Genomic DNA, 25193 nt, shown 5'->3' with positions numbered 1-25193 from the left:
TGGGCTACTCCTGCTCCTATTTCTTATGCTATGTTCAAATATTCACATAGACTACATGGGAACAAGGAGGCCATTTAGCCCCTAGAGCCTGTTCTGTCAGTCAATGAAATCACAGCTCTTCCATATCTTAACTAGTTCCACCCGCCTTGGCTCTACATCCTTTTACACCCTTGTCTCGCAAAAATCTATCGATCTCAGATTTAAAGTGATTAATTGAGCCGGCCTTGTTTCCCACTTCTACTGCCCTTTGCCTGAAGTGTTTCCCAACTTCTGCCCTGAACGGCCTGGTTCTGATTTTAAGGTGACATCCCCTTGTCTCAGAATTCCAAGCCCCCCCCCCCCCCCCCCCACCCCACCCCGGTAATCTGCAAAGATTATCCTTTGCTTCAATCAATAGTAGATTGAAAACAGTTATTCATGTTGAAGGGCTCTAAAGCCACTGAATAAGCAATCACACGCACCTCAACAAAACCCACCAGCCAAACCTAATCATTCCATCAAAAGATGCAAGTGGAGGTTTGCTTGGGTCAATACCCGGGCACAGCGAATATCAGAGAATCGGGCAGGCTGAAGTGCAAGGAACCCAATACTCACTGCACTGCACAAAGGGATCATGGTTCATTCCTACTTCATGATGATCCACAAATGGTCATTGGTGCAGACATACCACTCAGACTGACAGACGCTGTTTGTGGGATCTTGCTGTGCGCAAGTTGGCCACAATGTTTTCTACATTACAACAGTGACTACACTTCAGAAAGTACTTCATTGGGTGCAAAGCACTTTGGGACATCCTGAGGCCATGAAAGGCGCTATATAAATGCAAGTCTTTCTTCAAATTGGCAAAAATCTCGGCTGAAATGTTGAGTAAGGAGAGAAGCGTGTACGCGGTGAATCTTCATGCTGTCCGCGTGACAGTGAACAGGTACCACAGAGCACGGCGATGTGCTGCCTGTAGTGAACTTACCCAATCGTTAGTCACATTTTAATGGCTTGTAACTCGAAACCCATAACTCAGTGAGCAGGCCAATCCTTTCCATTTCCCAGAAACACAGGCGTGGAGACTCCCACGTTTTCAACACCTTTCCTTAGTCCAGGCCCTGGTCGGTGTGTGCATTACACAAGATTTTACCGTAAGAAAATGACGCCATAATTTTCTGTACAGGAAGTAGTCACTGTAATATACGCACTGAGTATGCTCACAGGTTTGTGGGGCTGTTGAGTTGGGAGGGGCTTAGCCAGTCACGTGATGTTCACAAGACTCAATAAAACCCCAGGCAGTTGGGTTCGGGGGATCCACGATGGGGCAGGTGGTTGTGAGCCTGGTGGATGAACTGGTAATGTGTCATGTGATTGTTATACCTTTGTTAATAAACCAACTAGTTCTTAATAGCAATGTGTTGCTATGAATTCTTCAGCGAAGAACCCATGAAGCAAATACATTAGTCAGTTTTACAAAAAAAGGATTGCATTTACTCAGGAAACCCCACATAAAAATACATCTGGCAGGAGCCGACTGTGTCAGGCTCAAAGAATTACTCTGATAAAGTTCTTTTCAACCAATACACAACTACGACAAAGTTGAACGATCTTTCCATAGCATTAAGAAAGCACTAGATTGAAGGTATATAAATGCAAGTTGTTAATATAATGTATAGAATTTCCGAGCATGGTATTTATGCCAATAGTTTCATTTTCGGGGGATGCAATTTCTAGTGTAAGCACAATCAATCTCAACCACAGCGAGTAAAGCTCTCCTGTCCAGTAACAGTAACTCTATGCCCATTGCCACACAACTGCCGAGCAGAACGTCCTTTCCCGACTGCTCTTGCTTACCAAATTCTAACTAGCAATCGTCTTGTTTCACTGGTATGATTGGGGGGGGGGGGGGGGGGGGGGGAGACAGAGACAGAGACAGAGACAGAGACAGAGACAGAGACAGAGACAGAGACAGAGACAAAGTGTTTCCCTTTCCTCATTTCCCCACCATTTAACTCATCTCTCATTTTCCTGTTCATCAACCTTACAGCCCGTGATGCTGACGGAAATAAATGTCATCGCTGAATTACCACACACATCTCCCCAACACTCAACCTTAATCACAAACCGCAAACACGTGGCATCTGGAAATGTATAGAATTCCCATTATGGGCTGAATCATGGCCGTGCCTTCTGTTGCCTGGGCCCCAAGCTCTGGAACTCCCTGCCTAAACCTCTCCGCCTCTCCGCCTCTCCTTCCTCCTTCAAGCCGCTCCTTAAATCATACCTCTTTGACCAAGCTTTTGGTCACCTGCCCTAATTTCTACTTTTTTGTGATTTGTTATACGATTTTTATCGCATAATACTCCTGTGAAGCACCTTGGGACATTGGGATGTTAAAGGTGCTATATAAATACAGGTTGTTGTTGCTGAATCAGAACTTGCAAATCAATATCCATTCTATATATGCGGCCACATCTCAATTCAAACTTTCCTTCTCATCCTGAAGGATCTTGACTCTCATTCCTCAAACACCTCCCTCCCTCCCTGTCCCATCCCTGTACACAATACTGACGGAGCCAGCCCGAGTGTCAGGCACGACACACAACAGGCTGAATGACAAGTTCCATGCTTTTCTAGTCTGGCCACACAGGAAAGGCATGATGGGCCAAATGGCCTCCTCCAGTGCGGTTATCATTCTATGATTCTGCAGCAACAACTTGCATTTATATAGTGCCTTTAACGTAGTAAAATGTTCCAAGGCACTTCACAGGAGCATCAGATTGTGACACCGAGCCACATGAAATACGAGGGCTGGCTTGGTCATTGAGGTAGGTTTTAAGGAGCATCTTAAAGGAGGGTGGAGAGGTGGAGAGGTGGAGAGGTGGAGAGGTGGAGAGGTGGAGAGGTGGAGAGGTGGAGAGGTGGAGAGGTGGAGAGGTGGAGAGGTGGAGAGGTGGAGAGGTGGAGAGGTGGAGAGGTGGAGAGGTTTAGGGAGGGAGTTCCAGAGCTCGGGGCCCAAGCAACAGAAGGCACGGCCAGCGATGGTTGAGAGATTATAATCAGGGATGCTCAAGAGGGCAGAATGAGAGGAATGCAGAGATCTTCAGGGGTTGTGGGGCTGGAGGAGATTACAGAGATAGGGAGGGGCGAGGGCCATGGAGGGATTTGTAAACAAGGATGAGAATTTTGAAATCGAGGCGTTTCTTAACCAGGAGCCAATATAGGTCAGTGAGCACAGGGGTGATGGGTGAGTGGGACTTGGTGCAAGTCAGGACACGGGGCAGCCGAGTTTTGGATCACCTCAAGTTTACGCAGGGTAGAATGTGGGAGGCTGGTCAGGACTGAGCCATGGAGGGGTTGGCTGAACCCTAAACACAAGTTTTCTTTTTGAAAATGACTCCCATTTCCCCCACACCTCTCCTCGCCAATTTTCCCCCTGCTTCTCCTGGGGGAGCAGTGACCAGATACCTTGCCCAAGTGGCCGTGTGTGAGGTCGCACAGCGAGTGCCAGCTGGTCGTTTGACGTCGCAGGCATCGTTGCCAACCCCAATCCTCTCCTCACCAAACACCCCCGCAGGAAAGGGAATCTTGGCTGATTCTTCCTCTCCATATCCTCATGCCAAGTGTACTTCCCTTACTGCTGCTCCACTGGCGATCGGCCAACTCCAGGTCTGAATGACTCAGCCATTCAATTCATAAACTTGCTGAACTTGGGAACAGGAGACCACCATTCAGCCCCTCGAGCCTGTTCCGCCATTTAATGAGATCATGGCTGATCTGTATCTTAATTTGTATTTATATAGCGCCTTTAACGTTGTTAAAGGTCCCAAGGTGCTTCACAGCAGCGTTATAAGACCAAACAAATACATTTGACACCGAGCCACATAGGAAGAAATGAGGGCAGATGACCAAAAGTTTGGTCAGAGAGGTAGGATTTAGGGAGCGTCTTAAAGGAAGAGAGGTGTAGAGAGGCGGAGAGGTTTAGGGAGGGAGTTCCAGAGCTTGGGGCCCAGGCAGAAGGCACGGCCACCGATGGTTGAGTGATTATAATCAGGGATGCTCAGGATGACAGAATTTGAGGAACGCAGAGATCTCAAACAGTGTCAATAACCTCTTCATACCCTTCCGTAACCCTTAATACCCTTGCCCAACAAGGCAATCTGTTGAGAACTTGTAAATTCAGGTAACTCATTGAAAACACACAATTATTTGTACCCTTTTACTCTCGCGTACCTGGGACTGACACTAATATTACAAGAGTGACTACACGAGCAGTTGTAAAGCACTTTGTACACCTCGAGCTGGTGAAAGGCTCGGTTTTAACGCAAGTTCTTTCTTTCCACGTTCAACCTGGTCAATCTCTCCAGGAATGCCACCGGGTCCCAATGCTTTGTCGTTGTTCACAGGCGCTGTGGCGGCTTCGATTTGCCCAATGGTCAAAGGAGCATCCAAGACGTCAACATTGTCGTGGTCCTTATCCTGCGCATCGTCAGCAAGTGTCGATAAAGTGCTGACCAACTAATCAAAGTCCTACGCGGCTCGGTACCAAATTCTGTCTGATAATCGCGCCTGTGAAGCGCCCGGGGACATTTTACTATGTTAAACGTGCTATATAAATACAGGTTGTTTCAGTAACTTCTGTACAAACACCCGACACGTCTTTACGAAATTCCGGTCCCCACTATTTCAGCGAAGGCCGTAAGTCAGAGTCTGTGCTGCTGCGCTCAAAACTCTCCGTTGACTGTAGGGCACTGGTTTTGGAAGTAACAGCAATGAAAAGCCAACCGAACAAGTAAAAACCAGCGAGTGCACCCACGCAAAGTCAGCAATTTATTTATTCATGGGTTGTGGGTGGCGCTGGCCAGGCCGGCATTTATTGCCCATTCTTAAAGGTGGTAGTGAGCCACCTTCTTGCAGTCCGTGTGGTGAAGGTTCTCCCACAGTGCTGACTGTGTTACAACCGAGTGCCTTGCTGGGCCATTTCAGAGGGCAGTTAAGAGTCAACCACGTTGCTGTGGGTCTGGAGTCACAGACCGGGTAAGGACGGCAGATTTCCTTTCCTAAAGGAGCTGGATTTTTTCTGACAGTCCGATAGTTTAATGGTCACCATTACGGACACTGGCTTTTTAATTCCAGATTTATTTAATTAAATGAATTTAAATTCCCCAGCTGCCATGGTGGGATTTGAACTCGCGTCTCTGGATCAGTAATCGGGATTACTGGTCCAGTGACATAACCATAGTGGTGGTGTGTGTTGAGATTTAAACGGTTCTATCAAACCAAGGCCCTCACATCCTGTTATGTATTTAACCCTTTGTAACCTGCATCATATCTGACCACCAGAGGGCCTACCTGTTAAGAGTCCCAAGGGATCCCAGCATCCCTTGGGAGCACAGTATATAAGCAGGCCACCCAGGAGGTACCTGCACTCTGGAGTCTGGTGTCTGGTGTCTTATTAAAAGGAGCTAAGGTCACACTTGCTCATTATACACAGTACTCAGTTTCACCCTTTATTATTGAGTGTACCACATCCCATCTCGGCAACAGGCCTATCCCGTCCTCATTGCTGGCTACCAACGCACTATAAAGCAAACACATGTATTTAAGTCCACATGCTAGGGATGGTTCACTCATGCCTTCCCTGGACTGTGGTCTTCAGCTACAAGAACATAAGAGATAGATAGGAGCAGGAGTAGGCCATTTGGCCCCTTGAGCCTGCTCCGCCATTCAATCAGGTCATGGCTGGTCATCGACCTCAACTCCACTTTCCTGTCCAATCCCCATAGCCCTCGATTTCCCTAGAGTTCAAAAATCTATCAATCTCTGTCTTGAATATACCCAACGACTGAACCTTTAGTTCTCTGGGGCAGAGAATTCCTAAGATTCACCACCCTCCGAGTGAAGAAGTTGTTTCTCATCTCAGTCCTAAATGGCCAACCCCTTATCCTGAGACTGTGACCCCTGGTTCTAGACTCTCCAGCCCGGGGGGAAACATCCTCCCTGCATCTACCCTGTCAGAATTTTATATGTTTCAATGAGATCACCTCTCATTCTTCTAAAATAGAGAGAATATAGGTTAGTCTACTCAATCTCTCCTCATAGGACAATCCCCCCATCCCAGGAATCAGTCTGGTGAACCTTCGTTGCACTCTCTCTATGGCAAGCATATCCTTCCTTAGGTAAGGAGACCTAAACTGTACACAATACTCTCGGTGTGGTCTCACCAGGGCCCTGTATAATTGCAGTAAGACACCTTTACTCTTATACTCAAATCCTCCTGTAATAAAGGCCAACATACCATTTGTTTTCTTAATTGCTTGCTGTATCGGCATGTTAACTTTCAGTGATTCATCTACAAGGACACCCAGGGCCCTCTGAACACCGACATTTCCCAATCTCTCACCATTTAAAAAAATTTGCAGAAAGGTCTCGGTTGTAATGAAGCCATTGCCCAACAAATCTAATTCCGTTTATTACAGCCTTCATCAGGAATCCCTTTAACGTCAAAGACAGTGGCGAACCCACACCATGCTGGCCTAGGTTCCTGGGTCCACCGGTTCCTGAGCTGTGGGCAGGAGATGGTTAAATTCCTGAGGCCTACTTGCTAATTCCAAATGGCTTTTCATTACTGCAACTGCCAAACCACATGATGTGCATGGCAAACTGTGAGCAGAACATCTGTACAGCATTAACACAGCTGCAACTCAGAAACCTTTCCAAGCCGGTGCAGGTACTCACTGCCGTCGGGGTTGGGTGCCGAGAGGATGATGCTGTGTTTCTTCTTCACCTCTTCCACGTTGTCGGAAATACGGTCAACGTAACCACGGATTTCCTCAACCTGCAACACAAACCCTTATTGTAGGTACAAGTGGTATTGGTACAGCCCCAGAGAGCTGTGGAGGCTGAGTCATTGAATATATTTAAGGTGAGGATAGACAGATTTTTGAATAAGGGAGTCAAGGGTTGTGGGGAGCGGGCGGGGAAGTGGAGCTGAGTCCATGATCAGATCAGCCATGATCTTATCAAATGGCAGAGCAGGCTCGAGGGGCCAAATGGCCGACTCCTGCTCCTATTTCTTATGTTCTTAGTAAGACAACCCAGGGAGAGGAAAATGTGAGTCTCCTGGGAGTCAGATAACTTTGCAAGCACAGGTACAGAGGGCCGCTGGTGACAAGTTGCCCACATGCCTGTCAAACTTCGCTGTGGGGTGGGGGGGGCAGGGTGAGGGAGGAACAAAGAACAGTAAGGACGATGGGGAACAAAATGTACTGACTGCCAAATGCGTTTTCCCAGTGTAAGTAGCAGCAGCAACAGGAGCAACTGTTAATTGTTAAACTCCCCCCACTCACCCACCATGTTCCAACTTCCTACCTGATGGAAGAACTCATCCATAAAATGGTCCTTTTCCACGGTGATAGTCACTTCATCATCGTAACTTTCTTTGTACTATAGATGGACAACCAAAAAAAACAGCAATCAATAATAAAAATGCATTCTGCAAGGAAAACATTTCCGGCAATATAGAATGCTAGTTTGACGTCTCGATTGCCTCTGCAGCACATGGTTTTCTAACTCCCTCCAATTTATCCTCAATCCTTCTCCCACCAATCTATTGTGGGACTCCCAAACCAATTCATTTCCTCATGACCTAAACCCCTACTTTCCACTGCTACAGCTGTGTCCTCGCTAACATTGCCCCTTCTCCTGCACTGGCTCCAGCCCCAACATTGTCGCTTGCTGCTTTTCCCCGTGTACACTTCTCCCAGCTCCCCTCTTTCCCCGCAAACGTACATCGCCCCGTCAGTGGCCCTTACATGGGGGATTGACAGGGTGGATACCAAGAGGCCATTTCCCCCGGGTTGGGGGGGTCTAGAACCAGTCATAGTCTCAGGATAAGGGGTCAGCCATTTAGGACTGAGATGAGGAGGAATTTTTTCACTGGGGGTGGTGAATCTTTGGAATTCTCTGCCCCAGAGGGCTGTGGATGCTCAGTCGTTGCGTATATTCAAGACTGAGATCGATAGATTTTTGGATATTAAAGGAATCAAGGGATATTGGGGATAGTGCAGGAAAGTGGAGTTGAGGCCAAGATCAGATCAGCCATGATCTCATTGAATGGCGGAACAGGCTCAAGGGGCCGAATGGCCGATTCTTGTTCCTAATTCGTATCTTCTTAAGAGTGCACCTGTGTGAAAATTGTGCATGTTCACCACCATGCTTTATCAAAGCACGAGTGATGTAACGAGACTGAATCTCATCATCACAGAACCAGATTTTAACAGAACGCCTGTGATCTGGGGCATTTTGCCCTTGTTGGGACAGTGCTGCACGAGGTTTTGTGCTGCACCTCCCGCTGCACTGAAGGCAGCATAATTATCAGCACATGGGGAGCCACACCAGCAGGCTGAGTGGGCAAATCGGATGCTTTCTGTGCTGTAATGTTCGACAATTCTACGGCAGGATGTACGAGCTCACAACTGTACAGGGTATTGGTGAGGCCACACCTAGAGTATTGCGTACAGTTTTGGTCTCCGTATTTAAGGAAGGATATAATTGTATTGGAGGCAGTTCAGAGAAACATAGAAAATAGGTGCAGTAGGTCATTTGGCCCTTCGAGCCTGCACCACCATTCAATAAGATCATGGCTGATCATTCCCTCAGTACCCCTTTCCTGCTTTTTCGCCATACCCCTTGATCCCTTTAGCCGTAAGGGTCATATCTAACTCCCTCTTGAATATATCCAACGAACTGGCCTCAACAACTCTCTGCGGTAGGGAATTCCACAGGTTAACAATTCAGTGAAGAATTTCCTCATCTCAGTCCTAAATGGCTTACCCCTTATCCTTAGACTGTGTCCCCTGGTTCTGGACTTCCCCAACATCGGGAACATTCTTCCTGCATCTAACCTGTCCAGAACATTCTGAAAAGGGAGGGTGAACAGCTAGTTGTCATGGTGCACATTGGTACCAACGATATAGGTTAAAAAAAGGGATGAGGTCCTACGAGACAAATTTAAGGAGCTAGGAGCTAAATTAAAATGTAAGACCTCAAAAGTAGTAATCTCAGGATTGCTACCAGTGCCACGTGCTAGTCAGAGTAGGAATCGCAGGATAGCTGAGATGAATACGAGGCTTGAGCAATTGTGCAGCAGGAAGGGATTCAAATTCCTGGGGCATTGGAACCGGTTCTGGGGGAGGTGGGACCAGTACAAATCGGACGGTCTGCACCTGGGCAGAACCGGAACCAATGTCCGAGGGGGAGTGTTTGCTAGTGCTGTTGGGGAGGAGTTAAACTAATATGGCAGGGGGATGGGAACCAATGCAGGGAGACAGAGGGAAACAAAAAGGAGACAAAAGCAAAAGACAGAAAGGAGATGAGTAAAAGTGGAGGGCAGAGAAACCCAAGGCAAAAAACAAAAAGGGCCACTGAATATAAAGGGGCTGCAGGAGGGGTCAAAACTAAAAATCATGGTTTAAAACTAGGATTAAAACACTCTACCTAAACGCACGCAGCATTCGAAATAAAGTAAATGAGTTGACGGCACAAATCATTACAAATGGGTATGATTTGGTGGCCATTACAGAAACATGGTTGCAGGGTGGCCAAGACTGGGAATTAAACATACAGGGGTATCTGACGATTCGGAAAGATAGACAGGAAGGGAAAGGAGGTGGGGTAGCTCTGTTAATAAAGGATGATATCAGGGCAGTTGTGAGAGACGATATTGGCTCTAAATTAACAAAATGTTGAATCATTGTGGGTGGAGATTAGAGATAGTAAGGGGAAAAAGTCACTGGTGGGCGTAGTTTATAGGCCCCCAAATAATAACTTCATGGTGGGGCGGACAATAATCAAGGGAATAATGGAGGCATGTGAAAAAAGAACGGCAGTAGTCATGGGGGATTTTAACCTACATATCGATTGGTCAAATCAAATCGCACGGGGTAGCCTGGAGGAGGAATTCGTAGAATGCATACGGGATTGTTTCTTAGAACAGTATGTTACAGAACCTACAAGGGAGCAAGCTATCTTAGATCTGGTCCTGTGTAATGAGTCAGGAAAAATAAACGATCTCCTAGTAAAATATCCTCTCGGAATGAGTGATCACAGTATGGTTGAATTTGTAATACAGATTGAGGGTGAGGAAGCTGTGTCATAAATGAGCGCACTATGCTTAAACAAAGGGGACTACAGTGGGATGAGGGCAGAGTTGGCGAAAGAAGACTGGAAACACAGACTAAACAGTGGCACAATTGAGGAACAGTGGAGGATTTTTAAGGAGCTCTTTCATAGTGCGCAACAAAAATATATTCCAGTGAAAAAGGGCGGTAAGAGAAGGGATAACCAGCCGTGGATAACCAAGGAAATAAGGGAGAGTATCAAATTAAAAACCAATGCGTATAAGGTGGCCAAGGTTAGTGGGGAACTAGAAGATTGGGAAAATTTTAAACAACAACAAAGAATGACGAAAAAAGCAATAAAGAAAGGAAAGATAGATTACGAAGGTAAACTTGCGCAAAACATAAAAACAGATAGTAAAAGCTTTTACAGAAATAGAAAATGGAAGAGAGTGACTAAAGTAAATGTTGGTCCCTTAGAAGATGAGAAGGGGGATTTAATAATGGGAAATGTGGAAATGGCTGAGACCCTAAACAATTATTTTGCTTCGGTCTTCACAGTGGAAGACACAAAAACTATGCCAAAAATTGCTGGTCACAGGAATGTGGGAAGGGAGGACCTTGAGACAATCACTATCACTAGGGGGGTAGTGCTGGAAAGGCTAATGGGACTCAAGGTAGACAAGTCCCCTGGTCCTGATAGAAACATAGAAAATAGATGCAGGAGTAGGCCATTCGGCCCTTCTAGCCTGCACCGCCATTCAATGAGTTCATGGCTGAACATGCAACTTCAGTACCCCATTCCTGCTTTCTCACCATACCCCTTGATCCCCCTAATAGTAAGGACTCCATCTAACTCCGTTTTGAATATATTTAGTGAATTGGCCTCAACAACTTTCTGTGGTAGAGAATTCCACAGGTTCACCACTCTCTGGGTGAAGAAATTCCTCCTCATCTCGGTCCTAAATGGCTTACCCCTTATCCTTAGACTGTGTCCCCTGGTTCTGGACTTCCCCAACATTGGGAACATTCTTCCTGCATCTAACCTGTCTAACCCCGTCAGAATTTTAAACGTTTCTATGAGGTCCCCTCTCATTCTTCTGAACTCCAGTGAATACAAGCCCAGTTGATCCAGTCTTTCTTGATAGGTCAGTCCCGCCATCCCGGGAATCAGTCTGGTGAACCTTCGCTGCACTCCCTCAATAGCAAGAATGTCCTTCCTCAAGTTAGGAGACCAAAACTGTACACAATACTCCAGGTGTGGCCTCACCAAGGTCCTGTACAACTGTAGCAACACCTCCCTGCCCCTGTACTCAAATCCCCTCGCTATGAAGGCCAACATGCCATTTGCTTTCTTAACCGCCTGCTGCACCTGCATGCCAACCTTCAATGACTGATGTACCATGACACCCAGGTCTCGTTGCACCTTCCCTTTTCCTAATCTATCATCATTCAGATAATAGTATGTCTCTGTTTTTACCACCAAAGTGGATAACCTCACATTTATCCACATTATACTTCATCTGCCATGCATTTGCCCACTCACCTAACCTATCCAAGTCACTCTGCAGCCTAATAGCATCCTCCTCGCAGCTCACACTGCCACCCAACTTAGTGTCATCCGCAAATTTGGAGATACTACATTTAATCCCCTCGTCTAAATCATTAATGTACAATGTAAACAGCTGGGGCCCCAGCACAGAACCTTGCGGTACCCCACTAGTCACTGCCTGCCATTCTGAAAAGTCCCCATTTACTCCTACTCTTTGCTTCCTGTCTGACAACCAGTTCTCAATCCATGTCAGCACACTACCCCCAATTCCATGTGCTTTAACTTTGCACATTAATCTCTTGTGTGGGACCTTGTCGAAAGCCTTCTGAAAGTCCAAATATACCACATCAACTGGTTCTCCCTTGTCCACTCTACTGGAAACGTCCTCAAAAAATTCCAGAAGATTTGTCAAGCATGATTTCCCTTTCACAAATCCATGCTGACTTGGACCTATCATATCACCTCTTTCCAAATGACATCCTTAATAATTGATTCCATCATTTTACCCACTACCGATGACAGGCTGACCAGTCTATAATTTCCTGTTATCTCTCTTCCCCCTTTTTTAAAAAGTGGGGTTACATTAGCTACCCTCCACTCCATAGGAACTGATCCAGAGTCAATGGAATGTTGGAAAATGACTGTCAATGCATCCACTATTTCCAAGGCCACCTCCTTAAGTACTCTGGGATGCAGTCCATCAGGCCCTGGGGATTTATCGGCCTTCAATCCCATTAATTTCCCCAACACAATTTCCCGACTAATAAGGATTTCCCTCAGTTCCTCCTCCTTACTAGACCCTCCGACCACTTTTATATCCGGAAGGTTGTTGGTGTCCTCCTCAGTGAATACCGAACCAAAGTACTTGTTCAATTGGTCCGCCATTTCTTTGTTCCCCGTTATGACTTCCCCTGATTCTGACTGCAGGGGACCTACGTTTGTCTTTACTAACCTTTTTCTCTTTACATACCTATAGAAACTTTTGCAATCCGTCTTAATGTTCCCTGCAAGCTTCTTCTCGTACTCCATTTTCCCTGCCCTAATCAAACCCTTTGTCCTCCTCTGCTGAGTTCTAAATTTCTCCCAGTCCCCGGGTTCACTGCTATTTCTGGCCAATTTGTATGCCACTTCCTTGGCTTTAATACTATCCCTGATTTCCCTTGATAGCCACGGTTGAGCCACCTTCCCTTTTTACGCCAGACAGGAATGTACAATTGTTGTAGTTCATCCATGCGGTCTCTAAATGTCTGCCATTGCCCATCCACAGTCAACCCCTTCACTATCATTCGCCAATCTATCCTAACCAATTCACGCCTCATACCTTCAAAGTTACCCTTCTTTAAGTTCTGGACCATGGTCTCTGAATTAACTGTTTCATTCTCCATCCTAATGCAGAATTCCACCATATTATGGTCACTCTTCCCCAAAGGGTCTCGCACAACGAGATTGTTAATTAATCCTCTCTCATTACACAACACCCAGTCGAAGATGGCCTCCCCCCTAGTTGGTTCCTCGATATATTGGTCTAAAAAACCATCCCTTATGCACTCCAGGAAATCCTCCCCCAACCGTATTGCTTCCCAATCTATGGTTATTGGTTAACCCAATCTATGTGCATATTAAAGTCACCCATTATAACTGCTGCACCTTTATTGCACGCACCCCTAATTTCATGTTTGATGCCCTCCCCAACATCACTACTACTGTTTGGAGGTCTGTACACAACTCCCACTAACGTTTTTTGCCCTTTGGTATTCTGCAGCTCTACTCATTTAGATTCCACATCATCCAAGCTAATGTCCTTCCGAACTATTGCCTTAATTTCCTCCTTAACCAGCAATGCTACCCCACCTCCTTTTCCTTTTATTCTATCTTTCCTGAATGTTGAATACCCCTGGATGTTGAGTTCCCAGCCCTGATCATCCTGGAGCCACGTCTCCGTAATCCCAATATCATATTTGTTAACATCTATTTGCACAGTTAATTCATCCACCTTATTGCGGATACTCCTTGCATTAAGACACAAAGCCTTCAGGCTTGTTTTTTTAACACCCTTTGTCCTTTTAGAATTTTGCTGTACAGTGGCCCTTTTTGTTCTTTGCCTTGGGTTTCTCTTCCCTCCACTTTTCCTCATCTCCTTTCTGTCTTTTGCTTTTGCCTTCTTTTTGTTTCCCTGTGTCCCTGCATTGGTTCCCATCCCCCTGCCATATTAGTTTAAATCCTCCCCAACAGCACGAGCAAACACTTCCCCGAGGACATTGGTTCCGGTCCTGCCCAGGTGCAGACCGTCCGGTTTGTACTGGTCCCACCTCCCCCAGAACCGGTTCCAATGCCCCAGGAATTTGAATCCCTTCCTGCTGCACCACTGCTCAAGCCACGTATTCATCTGCGCTATCCTGCGATTCCTACTCTGACTAGCACGTGGCACTGGTAGCAATCCCGAGATTACTACTTTTGAGGTCCTACTTTTTAATTTAGCTCCTAGCTCCTTAAATGCATCCCAGGGTATTAAAAGAGATGGCGGAAGTTATAGCAGATGCATTCGTTATAATCTACCAAAATTCTCTGGACTCTGGGGAGGTACCAGCGGATTGGAAAGCAGCTAATGTAACGCCTCTGTTTAAAAAAGGGGGCAGACAAAAGGCAGGTAACTATAGGCTGGTTAGTTTAACATCTGTAGTGGGGAAAATGCTTGAAACTATCATTAAGGAAGAAATAGCGGGACATCTAGATAGGAATAGTGCAATCAAGCAGACGCAGCATGGATTCATGAAGGGGAAATCATGTTTAACTAATTTACTGGAATTCTTTGATATAACGAGCATGGTGGATAGAGGTGTACTGATGGATGTGGTGTATTTAGATTTCCAAAAGGCATTCGATAAGGTGCCACACAAAAGGTTACTGCAGAAGATAGAGGTACGCGGAGTCAGAGGAAATGTATTAGCATGGATAGACAATTGGCTGGCGAACAGAAAGCAGAGAGTCGGGATAAATGGGTCCTTTTCGTGTTGGAAATCGGTAGTTAGTGGTGTGCCACAGGGATCGGTGCTGGGACCACAACTGTTTACAATATACATAGATGACCTGGAAGAGGGGACAGAATGTAGTGTAACAAAATTTCCAGATGACACAAAGATTAGTGGGAAAGCGGGTTGTGTAGAGGACACAGAGAGGCTGGAGAGAGATTTGGATAGGTTAAGCGAATGGGCTAAGGTTTGGCAGATGGAATACAATGTCGGAAAGTGTGAGGTCATTCACCTTGGGGAAAAAAAAAACAGTGAAAAGGGATTATTATTTGACTGGGGAGAAATTACAACATGCTACAGTGCAGAGGGACCTGGGGGTCCTTGTGCATGAATCCCAAAAAGTTAGTTTGCAGGTAATCAGGAAGGCGAATGGAATGTTGGCCTTCATTGCGAGAGGGATGGAGTACAAAAGCAGGGAGGTCCTGCTGCAACTGTATAGGGTATTGGTAAGGCCGCACCTGGAGTACTGCGTGCAGTTTTGGTCACCTTACTTAAGGATATACTGGCTTTGGAGGGGGTACAGAGACAATTCATTAGGCTGATTCCGGAGAGGAGGGGGTTACCTTATGATGATAGATTGAGTAGACTGGGTCTTTACTCGTTGGAGTTCAGAAGGATGAGGGGTGATCTTATAGAAATATTTTAAATAATGAAAGGGATAGACAAAATAGAGGCAGAGAGGTTGTTTCCAATGGTAGGGGAGGCTAGAACTAGGGGGAACAGCCTCAAAACGGAGATGAGGAAAAATTTCTTCTCTCAGAGGGTTGTAAATCTGTGGAATTCTCTGCCCCAGAGAGCTGAGGAGGCTGGGTCATTGAATATATTTAAGGCGGAGATAGACAGAATTTTGAGCGATAAGGGAGTAAAGGGTTATGGGGAGCGGGCGGGGAAGTGGAGCTGTGACCATGATCAGATCAGCCGTGATCGTATTAAATGGCGGAGCAGGCTCGAGGGGCCAAATGGCCAACTCCTGCTCCTATTTCTTATGTTCTTAAAAAGGACCAACTTGTTGGGTTCCGATGCACAAACATGCTCAGCGGGAAGGGCCATGCACGGAATGGCATGTCATGAAAAATTTAACAAAGCTCCCAAGAAGTAGGCATTCTGTTCCGCTCAGTTTGTAGAGTTCGTAGGGTCGAGTGACTGTTATAGGGCCGACGGTTAGAGAGTTAGGGAAGGGTGAGGAATTGCAACACTAAGTTGAGAATTTGAAGTTAGAGGTGTTGGGGGCTAGACAACGTAGATCAGCAAAGAGAGGATGCTGGGTGGTAGGACATGGTCGGGGGTCGGGTACAGGCGGCAGAGTTGGGGGTCGGGTACAGGCGGCAGAGTTGGGGGGCCGGGTACAGGCGGCAGAGTTGGGGGCGGGTACAGGCGGCAGAGTTGGGGGCGGGTACAGGCGGCAGAGTTGGGGGCGGGTACAGGCGGCAGAGTTGGGGGCGGGTACAGGCGGCAGAGTTGGGGTGGGTACAGGCGGCAGAGTTGGGGCGGGTACAGGCGGCAGAGTTGGGTGCCGGTACAGGCGGCAGAGTTGGGTGCCGGTACAGGCGGCAGAGTTGGGGGCGGGTACAGGCGGCAGAGTTGGGGGCGGGTACAGGCGGCAGAGTTGGGGGCGGGTACAGGCAGCAGAGTTGGGGGCGGGTACAGGCGGCAGAGTTGGGGGCGGGTACAGGCGGCAGAGTTGGGGGGCGGGTACAGGCGGCAGAGTTGGGGATGGACTGAAGTTTATGGAGGGCGGAGGATGGGAGGACAGACAGGAGAGCTTTGGAATAGTGGAGTCTGGAGGTAACGGAGCCATGGATGAGGGTCTCGGGGGCAGATGGACTGAGGCAGGGGCTGGGACGGGCGATGTTACGGAGGTGGAATTAGGTGGCCTTTGCGACGGAGAGGATATGGAGTCAGGAGCTCAGCTTGGGGTTGAGTAGGACGGCAGAAAGTCATTGCGGAAAGTGAATTCGGGCGGGGTGGAGGATAAAGCAGATCCAGCAAGTTCCCCACTTGGCAGATTATGTTCAAATTGCCCCGACGATTTTCCAAACTATCACTGGCTAGACAAGCTGGGGCCATTCTCCTTAAAGCAGTGAAGGTTAAGGGGAGATTTGATAGAGGGGTTCAAAATCATGAGGGGGTTTTGATTGAGTAAATAAGGAGAAACGGTTTCCAGTGGCGGGAGGGTCGGTAATCAGGGGGACACAGATCTAAAATGATTGGCAAAGGAACCAGAGGGAAGATGAGAATTTTTTTTTTTAAAAACACCACATTTAAAAAGTGCTGGAATGGGCACTTAAAGTGTACGGACCTAGAGCTGGCAAGTGGCATTAGGCTCTTGTTGGCTGGCACAGATACAATGGTAAGTTCTGCAAGGAATAGAATACGGCCAGGGTGATCTCTGGACTAGGTTCGATCGCCTGGATGGGCTGGAGAGGAATTTTCCCAGAATTTTTTTCCCTAATTGGCCTGGGTTATCATCTGGTTTTTGCCTCTCCCAGGAGATCACATGGCTCCGGTTGGGGTGGAGTGTAGAATGTTTCAGTATAAGGGGTGTCACAGTTGTGAGAGACGGACTGGTTGGGCTGGGTGCTCTTTACCTTTCCGTCATTGTTCATAGGTTCATATGTAACCTTCAGGGCTGCTGACCGAGGGCCGTGCGGCTCTTTGTCGGCCGACGCGGACACGATGGGCCAAAATGGCCTCCTTCTGCGCTGTAAATTTCTATGTTTCTTTCTACCGCGAGTTGTTGTGATCGGGAACGCGCTGCCTGAAAGGGCAGTGGGAGCAGATTCAATAGTAACTTTTAAAGGAGAATTGGATAAATACTTCAAGGGAAAACATTTACAGGGTGAGGGGGAAAGGGCGGGGGGAGTGGGACTAATTGGACAGCTCTACCAAAGCACCGTCACAGGAACGATGGGCCGAATGGCCTCCTTCTGTGCTGTAATCATCCACCAATTCGAACCAACAGCCAAATGCAGCAGGTTTATACTGGGCAAGAGCCCACAACCATTCTTATCCTTTTAAATGTCTTATTTTGGCCCTTCTGCAGTCAAAGATCATTTCAGTTCTCTAATTTGTATAAAGGGACACTTTCTTGGTTTTAATTCCTTATAACTAATTTTCCTTTACACTCAAAATATTTCATTCACCCAAAAATTGCAAAGTGCCGCAGTACAGCGGGACCTGGGGTACTTGTGCATGAAACACAAAAGGATAGTATGCAGTTACAGCAAGTGACCAGGAAGGCCAATGGTATCTTGGCCTTTATTGCAAAGGGAATGGAGTATAAAAGCAGGGAAGTCTTGCTACAGTTGTACAGGGTATTGGTGAGGCCACACCTGGAATACTGCGTGCAGTTTTGGTTTCCATATTAACAAAAGGATATACTTGCTTTGGAGTTCAGGGAAGGTTCACTCGGTTGATTCCGGGGATGAGGGGGTTAACTTCTGAGGAAAGGTTGAGTAGGTTGGGCCTCTACTCATTGGAATTCAGAAGAATGAGAGGTGATCTTATCGAAATGTATAAGATTATGAGGGGGCTTGACAAGGTGGATGCAGAGAGGATGTTTCCACTGATGGGGAGACTAGAACTAGGGTGCATGGTCTTAGAATAAGGGGCCGCCCATTTAAAACAGAGATGAGGAGAAATTTCTTCTGAGGGTTGTAAATCTGTGGAGACAGTTTCTTAACCGATAGCGGAATAAAGGGTTATGGGGAGAGGGCAGGGAAGTGGAGCTGAGTCCATGATCGGATCAGCCATGATCGTATTGAATGGCGGAGCAGGCTCGAGGGGCCGAATGGCCGACTCCTGCTCCTATTTCTTATTCACCACTCGCTCCAATATTTTCATTCATTCCCCTCTATTTTCTCTTTGGGCTTCCATTATATATCCCATTCTTATCCGATAGATTGCTAACTGTCTTTCAGTATTCCTGATATATACCTTTCTGGAAATTCTGAAAACGTACATTTCAACGTATGTTTGCGATATCTGGCACATTTTCTCTCTCGCTCTCTCCCACCCCCCGTGATGTGTGTAAATAATTGCGGGTTTCTGTTTAGTGTATCTATGCCGTTAAGTTCCTTATTTTGTATTTCAGTGATGTTGCAGATTTAGAAACTAATTTTCTCCAAATTGACTCAGGGTTTCTTGGTTGTAGTTTTACCCCCTGAATGTCTCCCAATTTTTGATGCCAGGAGTTTTGACCTGAAAAGCCGGCAGGTTTATAAACCAACAAAAGGAAAGCAACATGAAATGATGGGAGCGGGTTGCAGAGTTGGGAGGACCTGGGAAAGAACGAATTGGAGCAGGAGGCAGTGGAATAAACCTCCACTTTCCAGCGCGTGCGGTGTTGTCAAAGAACTGGGTAACCGTGGAGATACACAACAGCCCAAGCATCCGGCTGGGGAACTGAGGTCAATGAAATGTCATTTTAGGCCAGTGGGTGTGACTGTACAGGAATAACAAACCAGAGGCAACTCCATGTCCCCTCCTCCTGTTTACTGTACAAGGGTATAGGACCATAGAAGCATACAATCAAAGACATTCACCGGCCATTCGGCCCATCGTGCTTGTGCCGGCTCTGACAGAGCAGTCGTGCTCAGTCCCACATCCCAGCCTATTGTCCGTAACCCTGTAAATCCCTCATCCTCCTGTACCTGTCCAACTCCTGCTGAGGCTGAATCAGTCAGTTATAAAGTTCCTGGACGATCGCTCTGTTTTTATATTCTCTGCCTCTACGTATAGACCCATGCTCTGTTTGTGCCCACGCAGTTTCAACATCCTGGCTCTTGCAATATCGAGATCAGTCAACATATAATGAAAAGAAGCTTAAAAGTAAAAACAAACCCGGGCACGGTACAGACAGGCGGTTTCAGTGGTTGCAATGTGATAGTGCTGCGCTCCTTGCTCAGTAATTTGCAGCCCACCAGATCTTAACAACTTTCCCCACCCAAGTGGCTTTGTTGCTCTTCTGTGTTCAAGCCTCTGAGTGTTTGCCGTGAAGAATCTGCGCCAGGACAGACTAAACCCAGCACCGAGCACACTATGTGGGTCAGAGGCATCAGACGTCAGGAGCAATGATGCACCCAAGTTCAAACCGCTCCCCATTCGCAATCGCGCACTTTCAGGAACGCTGCCAATTTCAATATTTTTGACCAGATTAGTGCAAAAAGAAAAGCCACGATGCATTGAGGAGTTGTGTATCCTTCTATGATTTGTTATCGTGTTTACATACAGGACAAGCACAGAATGGTGCTGTTTCACAGCCTTGGTCACTCCTCACAGTACTAGACGTTCTGCACAATCCAGAATCCTTGGACAAGGACAGAGAGCAGTGCACACCACCACAACGCTGATTCACAGAGCGAGGGCATGGAGCAACACGGGGATGAGCAACGCTGGCAAACAAAGCTCACAACGTAAAAACATAAGAAATAGGAGCAGGAGTCGGCCATTCGGCCCCTCGAGTCTGCTCCGCCATTCAATGAGACCCTGGCTGATCTGATCCTGGCCTCAACTCCACTTCCCTGCCCGCTCCCCATAACACCGACTCCCTTATCCTTCAAAAATCTCATTCTCCACCTGAAATATATTCAAGTTGAATACCGAGCCACACAAGGAGGTATTAGGATGGGCGGTCAAAAGCTTGGTCAGAGATAGCTTTGAAAGAGCGTCTTAAAAGGAGGAGAGAGAGACGGAGGGGTTTAGGGAAGGAATTCTCGAGCTTAGGGCCTAGACAACTGAAGGCACGTCCACCAATGGTGGAGCGATGGAAATCGGGGATAAACAAGAGGTGAGAACTGGAGGAATGCAGAGATGTGGGAAGGCTGTCAAACGTGTAACAGAGTGAGACAAATCAGAAGGCCCAAGCTTAAACTTCCAGTCTGTACTGCCGTTGATCTGAGCCAAGGCTTGTATGAAGGATGCCCCTGACCTCGGTGAACATTAGCTGTGGTGGGAGAAGGGGGAATAAGCAAAAAGCCAAGCTATTCTGTGATCCCTGCGGGATTAGTTTGGACTCAGTGGGCAGCACTCCCTCCTCCGAGTCAGGAATGCGGGTTCAAGTCCCACTCCAGAAACTGGAGCACATAAACCTCAGCTGACACTCCCAGTACAGTAGTGAGGGAGCGCCGCGCTGTCGGAGGGCCAGCGCCGAGGGAGCACCGCACTGTCGGAGGGGCCGTCTTTCAGATGAGACGTTAAACCGAGGCCCCGTCTGCTCTCTCAGGTGGACATAAAAGATCCCATGGCACTATTTTGAAGAAGGGGAGTTATCCCCAGTGTCCTGGCTAATATTTATCCCTCAATCAACGTCACTAAAACAGATTATCTGGTCATTATCACATTGCTGTTTGTGGGAGCTTGCTGTGCGCAAATTGGCTGCCGCGTTTCCCACATCACAGCAGAGACGGCACTCCAAAAAGTACTTTATTGGGTGTAAAGCGCTTTGGGACGTCCTGAGCTCGTGGTGTGCGCTGTAGAAATGCAAGGCTTGCTCGTGTTCCTAAATCAATAAATTATTTATTCAAAGACGGACTTACAATTAGAAATCAGAATACAGATTGTCTTGGCTCAGGCAACCTCATTAACTCCCCCAATCCGAAGGTGACTAAAGTGACAGCCAGCAGCTTAGAGCGAGAATTCACAAAGGTATTTTCAGCAAAATATCGTGAGAAAAATAAAATTAACACCAACCAGCTGGATCAACCGCTGGGGTTCTCAAGTATCCCGAAATATTCACCACAGCTGAGAAAAACCCTCAATAATGGAGCAACTTTATTCATTCAAAACTCGGCTGACCCCGTGTCCTAACTCGCACCGAGTCTCGCTCACCCATCACCCCCTGTGCTCACTGCCCCGTGTCCTAACTCGCACCGAGTCCCGCTCACCCATCACCCCCTGTGCTCACTGCACCATGTCCTAACTCGCACCCAGTCCCGCTCACCCATCACCCCCTGTGCTCACTGCCCCGTGTCCTAACTCGCACCCAGTCCCACTCACCCATCACTCCCTGTGCTCGCTGCCCCGTGTCCTAACTCGCACCGAGTCCCGCTCACCCATCACCCCCTGTGCTCACTGCTCCGTGTCCTAACTCGCACCGAGTCCCGCTCACCCATCACCCCCTGTGCTCACTGCCCCGTGTCCTAACTCGCACCGAGTCCCGCTCACCCATCACCCCCTGTGCTCACTGCCCCGTGTCCTAACTCGCACCCAGTCCCGCTCACCCATCACCCCCTGTGCTCACTGCCCCGTGTCCTAACTCGCACCGAGTCCCACTCACTCATCACCCCCTGTGCTCGCTGACCTACATTGGCTCCCGGTTAAGCAACGCCTCGATTTCAAAATTCTCATCCTTGTTTTAAAATCCCTCCGTGGTCTCACCCCTCCCGATCTCTAATCTCCTCCAACCCTACACCCCTCCCTCTCTCTGTAACCTCATCCAGCCCCACATCCCCTCCCCCCCCCACCCCCACCGAGATCGCTGCGCTCTTCCAATTCTGGCCTCTCGCGCATCCCAGGTTTCCTTCGCCCCACCATTGGCGGCCGTGTTGCCGAGGCCTTAAACCTCTCCACATCCCCTCTCCTGATTTAAGACGCTCCTTAAAATCTACCTCTTTATGAAGCGTTTGGTCGCCTATCCCAACGTCTCCTTGCGTGGCTCGGTTTCAATTTTTCCTTGGCATTGCTCCGGAGAGGCGCCTTGGGATGCTTTACTACACCAAAGGCGCTATACAATTTCAAGTTGTTGTTGTACGATTCATGCACAGTCCCGACTAGCCCAGTATGAACCCTGCGCACACAACAGTTTCCCAACATTTCAACAACTAAATATCGTAGACGGGAGGAAAAAACTGAAATCAAACAAGAAAAAGTTATTAAACTATCAAGGGACAGGGAGACCACACCCGAGGTCGCAGAACGCCAATGTTCCGAGGTCAACTGGGTCTGAAATTCCAGCTGCTCGTTCCCCAGCGACTCTACACACTTTGTGTTGTTGCTGTATGATGTTTAAAAACGTTCGACACATCTAACATGAGCGAGGCAGGGCCACTGGAAACAGGTGAAATATCACACCATTAAAACCACAGTGCGGTTTAAAACAACCTTGCAGAGGATGCACTGCTCGAAAAGCTTTACTACAGTATCAGCCATAGTTCAGTGGGTAACACTCTTGCCGCAGTCAGAAAACATAGAAAATAGGTGCAGGAGTAGGCCATTCAGCCCTTTGAGCCTGCACCACCATTCAATAAGATCATGGCTGATCATTCACTTCAGTACCTCATTCCTGCTTTCTCTCCATACCCCTTGATCCCTTTAGCCGTAAGGGCCACATCTAACTCCCTCTTGAATATATCTAACAAACTGGCCTCAACAACTCTCTGTGGTAGAGAATTCCACAGGTTCACAATTCTCTGAGTCAAGACGCTACTCGTCATCTCGGTCCTAAATGGCCTACCCTTATCCTAAGACTGTGTCCCCTGGTTCTGGACTTCCCCAACATCGGGAACATTCTTCCCGCATCTAGCCTGTCCGTCCGTAGAATTTTATATGTTTATAGGTCGTGGGTTCGAGCCCCGCTCCAGAGACTCGAGCACAATAATCTAGGCTGTCGGTCCCGGGGCAGCGCTGAGGGAGCGTCGCACCGTCGGAGGGGCAGCGCTGAGGGAGCGCCGCACTGTCGGAGGGGCAGCACTGAGGGAGTGCTGCACTGTCGGAGGGGCAGTACTGAGGGAGTGTTGCACTGTCGGAGAGGCAGTACTGAGGGAGCGTCGCACTGTCGGAGGGGCAGCGCTGAGGGAGTGCCGCACTGTCGGAGGGGCAGCGCTGAGGGAGCGCCGCACTGTCGGAGGGGCAGTACTGAGGGAGTGCCGCACTGTCGGAGGGGCAGCGCTGAGGGAGTGCCGCACTGTCGGAGGGGCAGCGCTGAGGGAGCGCCGCACTGTCGGAGGGGCAGCGCTGAGGGAGCGCCGCACTGTCGGAGGGGCCGTCTTTTGGTGGAAAACCGAGATCCAGTCTGCTCTCTCGGGTGGATGTAAAAGTTGCCACGGCACTATTTCGAAGAGCAGGCGAGTTATCCCTGGTGTACTGGGGCCTATATTTATCCCTCAACCAACATCACTAAAAAGATCTTCTGGTCATTGCTGTGTCTGGGAGCTTGCTGTACACAAATTGATTGCCATGTTTCCTACATTACAACAGCGACCACAGTTCCAAAAGTGCTTCATTGGCTGTAAAGCACGTTGGGATGTCCCTAGTTTAAAAAAAGGCGCTATATAAATGCAAGTCTTTCTTTATCGTATTTCAGCGATCTTGTATTATTTGAAATGATGCCAGTGTGCGTGCAGTGTTGGGCATCCTTCATGTCCACATGGGGATTGCAGCCGACTCTCTCGGACTGCCCAAAATGACCAGTACTGCCTCCGCACACATTTTTGCAATTCGTTTCATGACATTTGTTTATTGCTTTCAATTAGAATCAAATTCATTGCACAGTCCCCCAGCCCACATCTGTTCCACAGGCACCACCCTTCCAAGTGAAGGGGGAATTTTTACACTTTTCTCAAACATTTTTGTTTAGGTCCAGCTCTATTTCTTAATACTAAGCACCAATTGCGATGATAGCAGAAAGTATCGCAAGCACAATACACCTCAAACCTTCTCATCCAATCGAGAGGCGACTTGTGCACACATTAAATTAAAGACACACTCCCTTTCCATCACATTGGGGGGGTGGGGGGGGGGGGGGGGGGGAAAGAGAGCGGGGGAAATGAGAGCGGGGGGAAAGAGAGGCGGGGGGGGAAAGGGGAAGGGGACGTGGGGGGAAGGGGAGGGGACGTGGGGGGGGGGGAAGGGGAAGGGGACGTGGGGGGGGGGGAAGGGGGGAAGGGGACGTGGGGGGGGGAAAGGGGACGTGGGGGGGGGGAAAGGGGACGTGGGGGGGGGGACAGGGGGGGAAAGGACGTGGGGGGGGGGAAAGGGGACGTGGGGGGGGGAAAGGGGACGTGGGGGGGGGAAAGGGGACGTGGGGGGGGGGAAAGGGGACGTGGGGGGGGGAAAGGGACGTGGGGGGGAAGGGGAAGGGGACGTGGGGGGGGGGAAGGGGAAGGGGACGTGGGGGGGGAGGAAGGGGACGTGGGGGGGGGGAAGGGGACGTGGGGGGGAAGGGGAAGGGGACGTGGGGGGGAAGGGGAAGGGGACGTGGGGGGGGAAGGGGAAGGGGACGTGGGGGGGAAGGGGAAGGGGACGTGGGGGGGAAGGGGGAAGGGGACGTGGGGGGGGAAGGGGAAGGGGACGTGGGGGGGGGGGAAGGGGACGTGGGGGGGGGGGAGGGGACGTGGGGGGGGGGAAGGGGACGTGGGGGGGGGGAAGGGGACGTGGGGGGGGGGGAAGGGGACTGGGGGGGAAGGGGAAGGGACGTGAGGGGGGGGGGAAGGGGACGTGTGGGGTGGGGGGGAAGGGACGTGGGGGGGAGGGGTAGGGGACCGTGCGGGGGGCCAGGGCGAAAGGGGGTGTGGG

General features: G+C 48.7%; 1 protein-coding gene across 3 annotated transcripts in view; it reads right to left on the bottom strand.

Moving 5' to 3' along the window:
- LOC139269082 (syntaxin-2-like) overlaps positions 1 to 25193 on the bottom strand; it is a 78383-nt gene that overhangs the window by 50206 nt on the left and 2984 nt on the right. For all 3 annotated transcript variants that reach the window (XM_070888143.1, XM_070888144.1, XM_070888145.1), the window contains exons 2-3: positions 7354 to 7428; positions 6721 to 6820 (exon numbers count right to left, since the gene is read on the bottom strand). In XM_070888143.1, coding sequence (XP_070744244.1) covers positions 6721 to 6820; positions 7354 to 7428 — 175 coding nt within the window. The remainder of the gene's footprint in view (positions 1 to 6720; positions 6821 to 7353; positions 7429 to 25193) is intronic.

The sequence above is a fragment of the Pristiophorus japonicus genome, chromosome 8, assembly GCF_044704955.1.
Source record: "Pristiophorus japonicus isolate sPriJap1 chromosome 8, sPriJap1.hap1, whole genome shotgun sequence".
In the NCBI taxonomy this organism is placed as follows: Eukaryota; Metazoa; Chordata; class Chondrichthyes; family Pristiophoridae; genus Pristiophorus; species Pristiophorus japonicus.
This window is presented reverse-complemented; position numbering and strand designations above follow the sequence as displayed.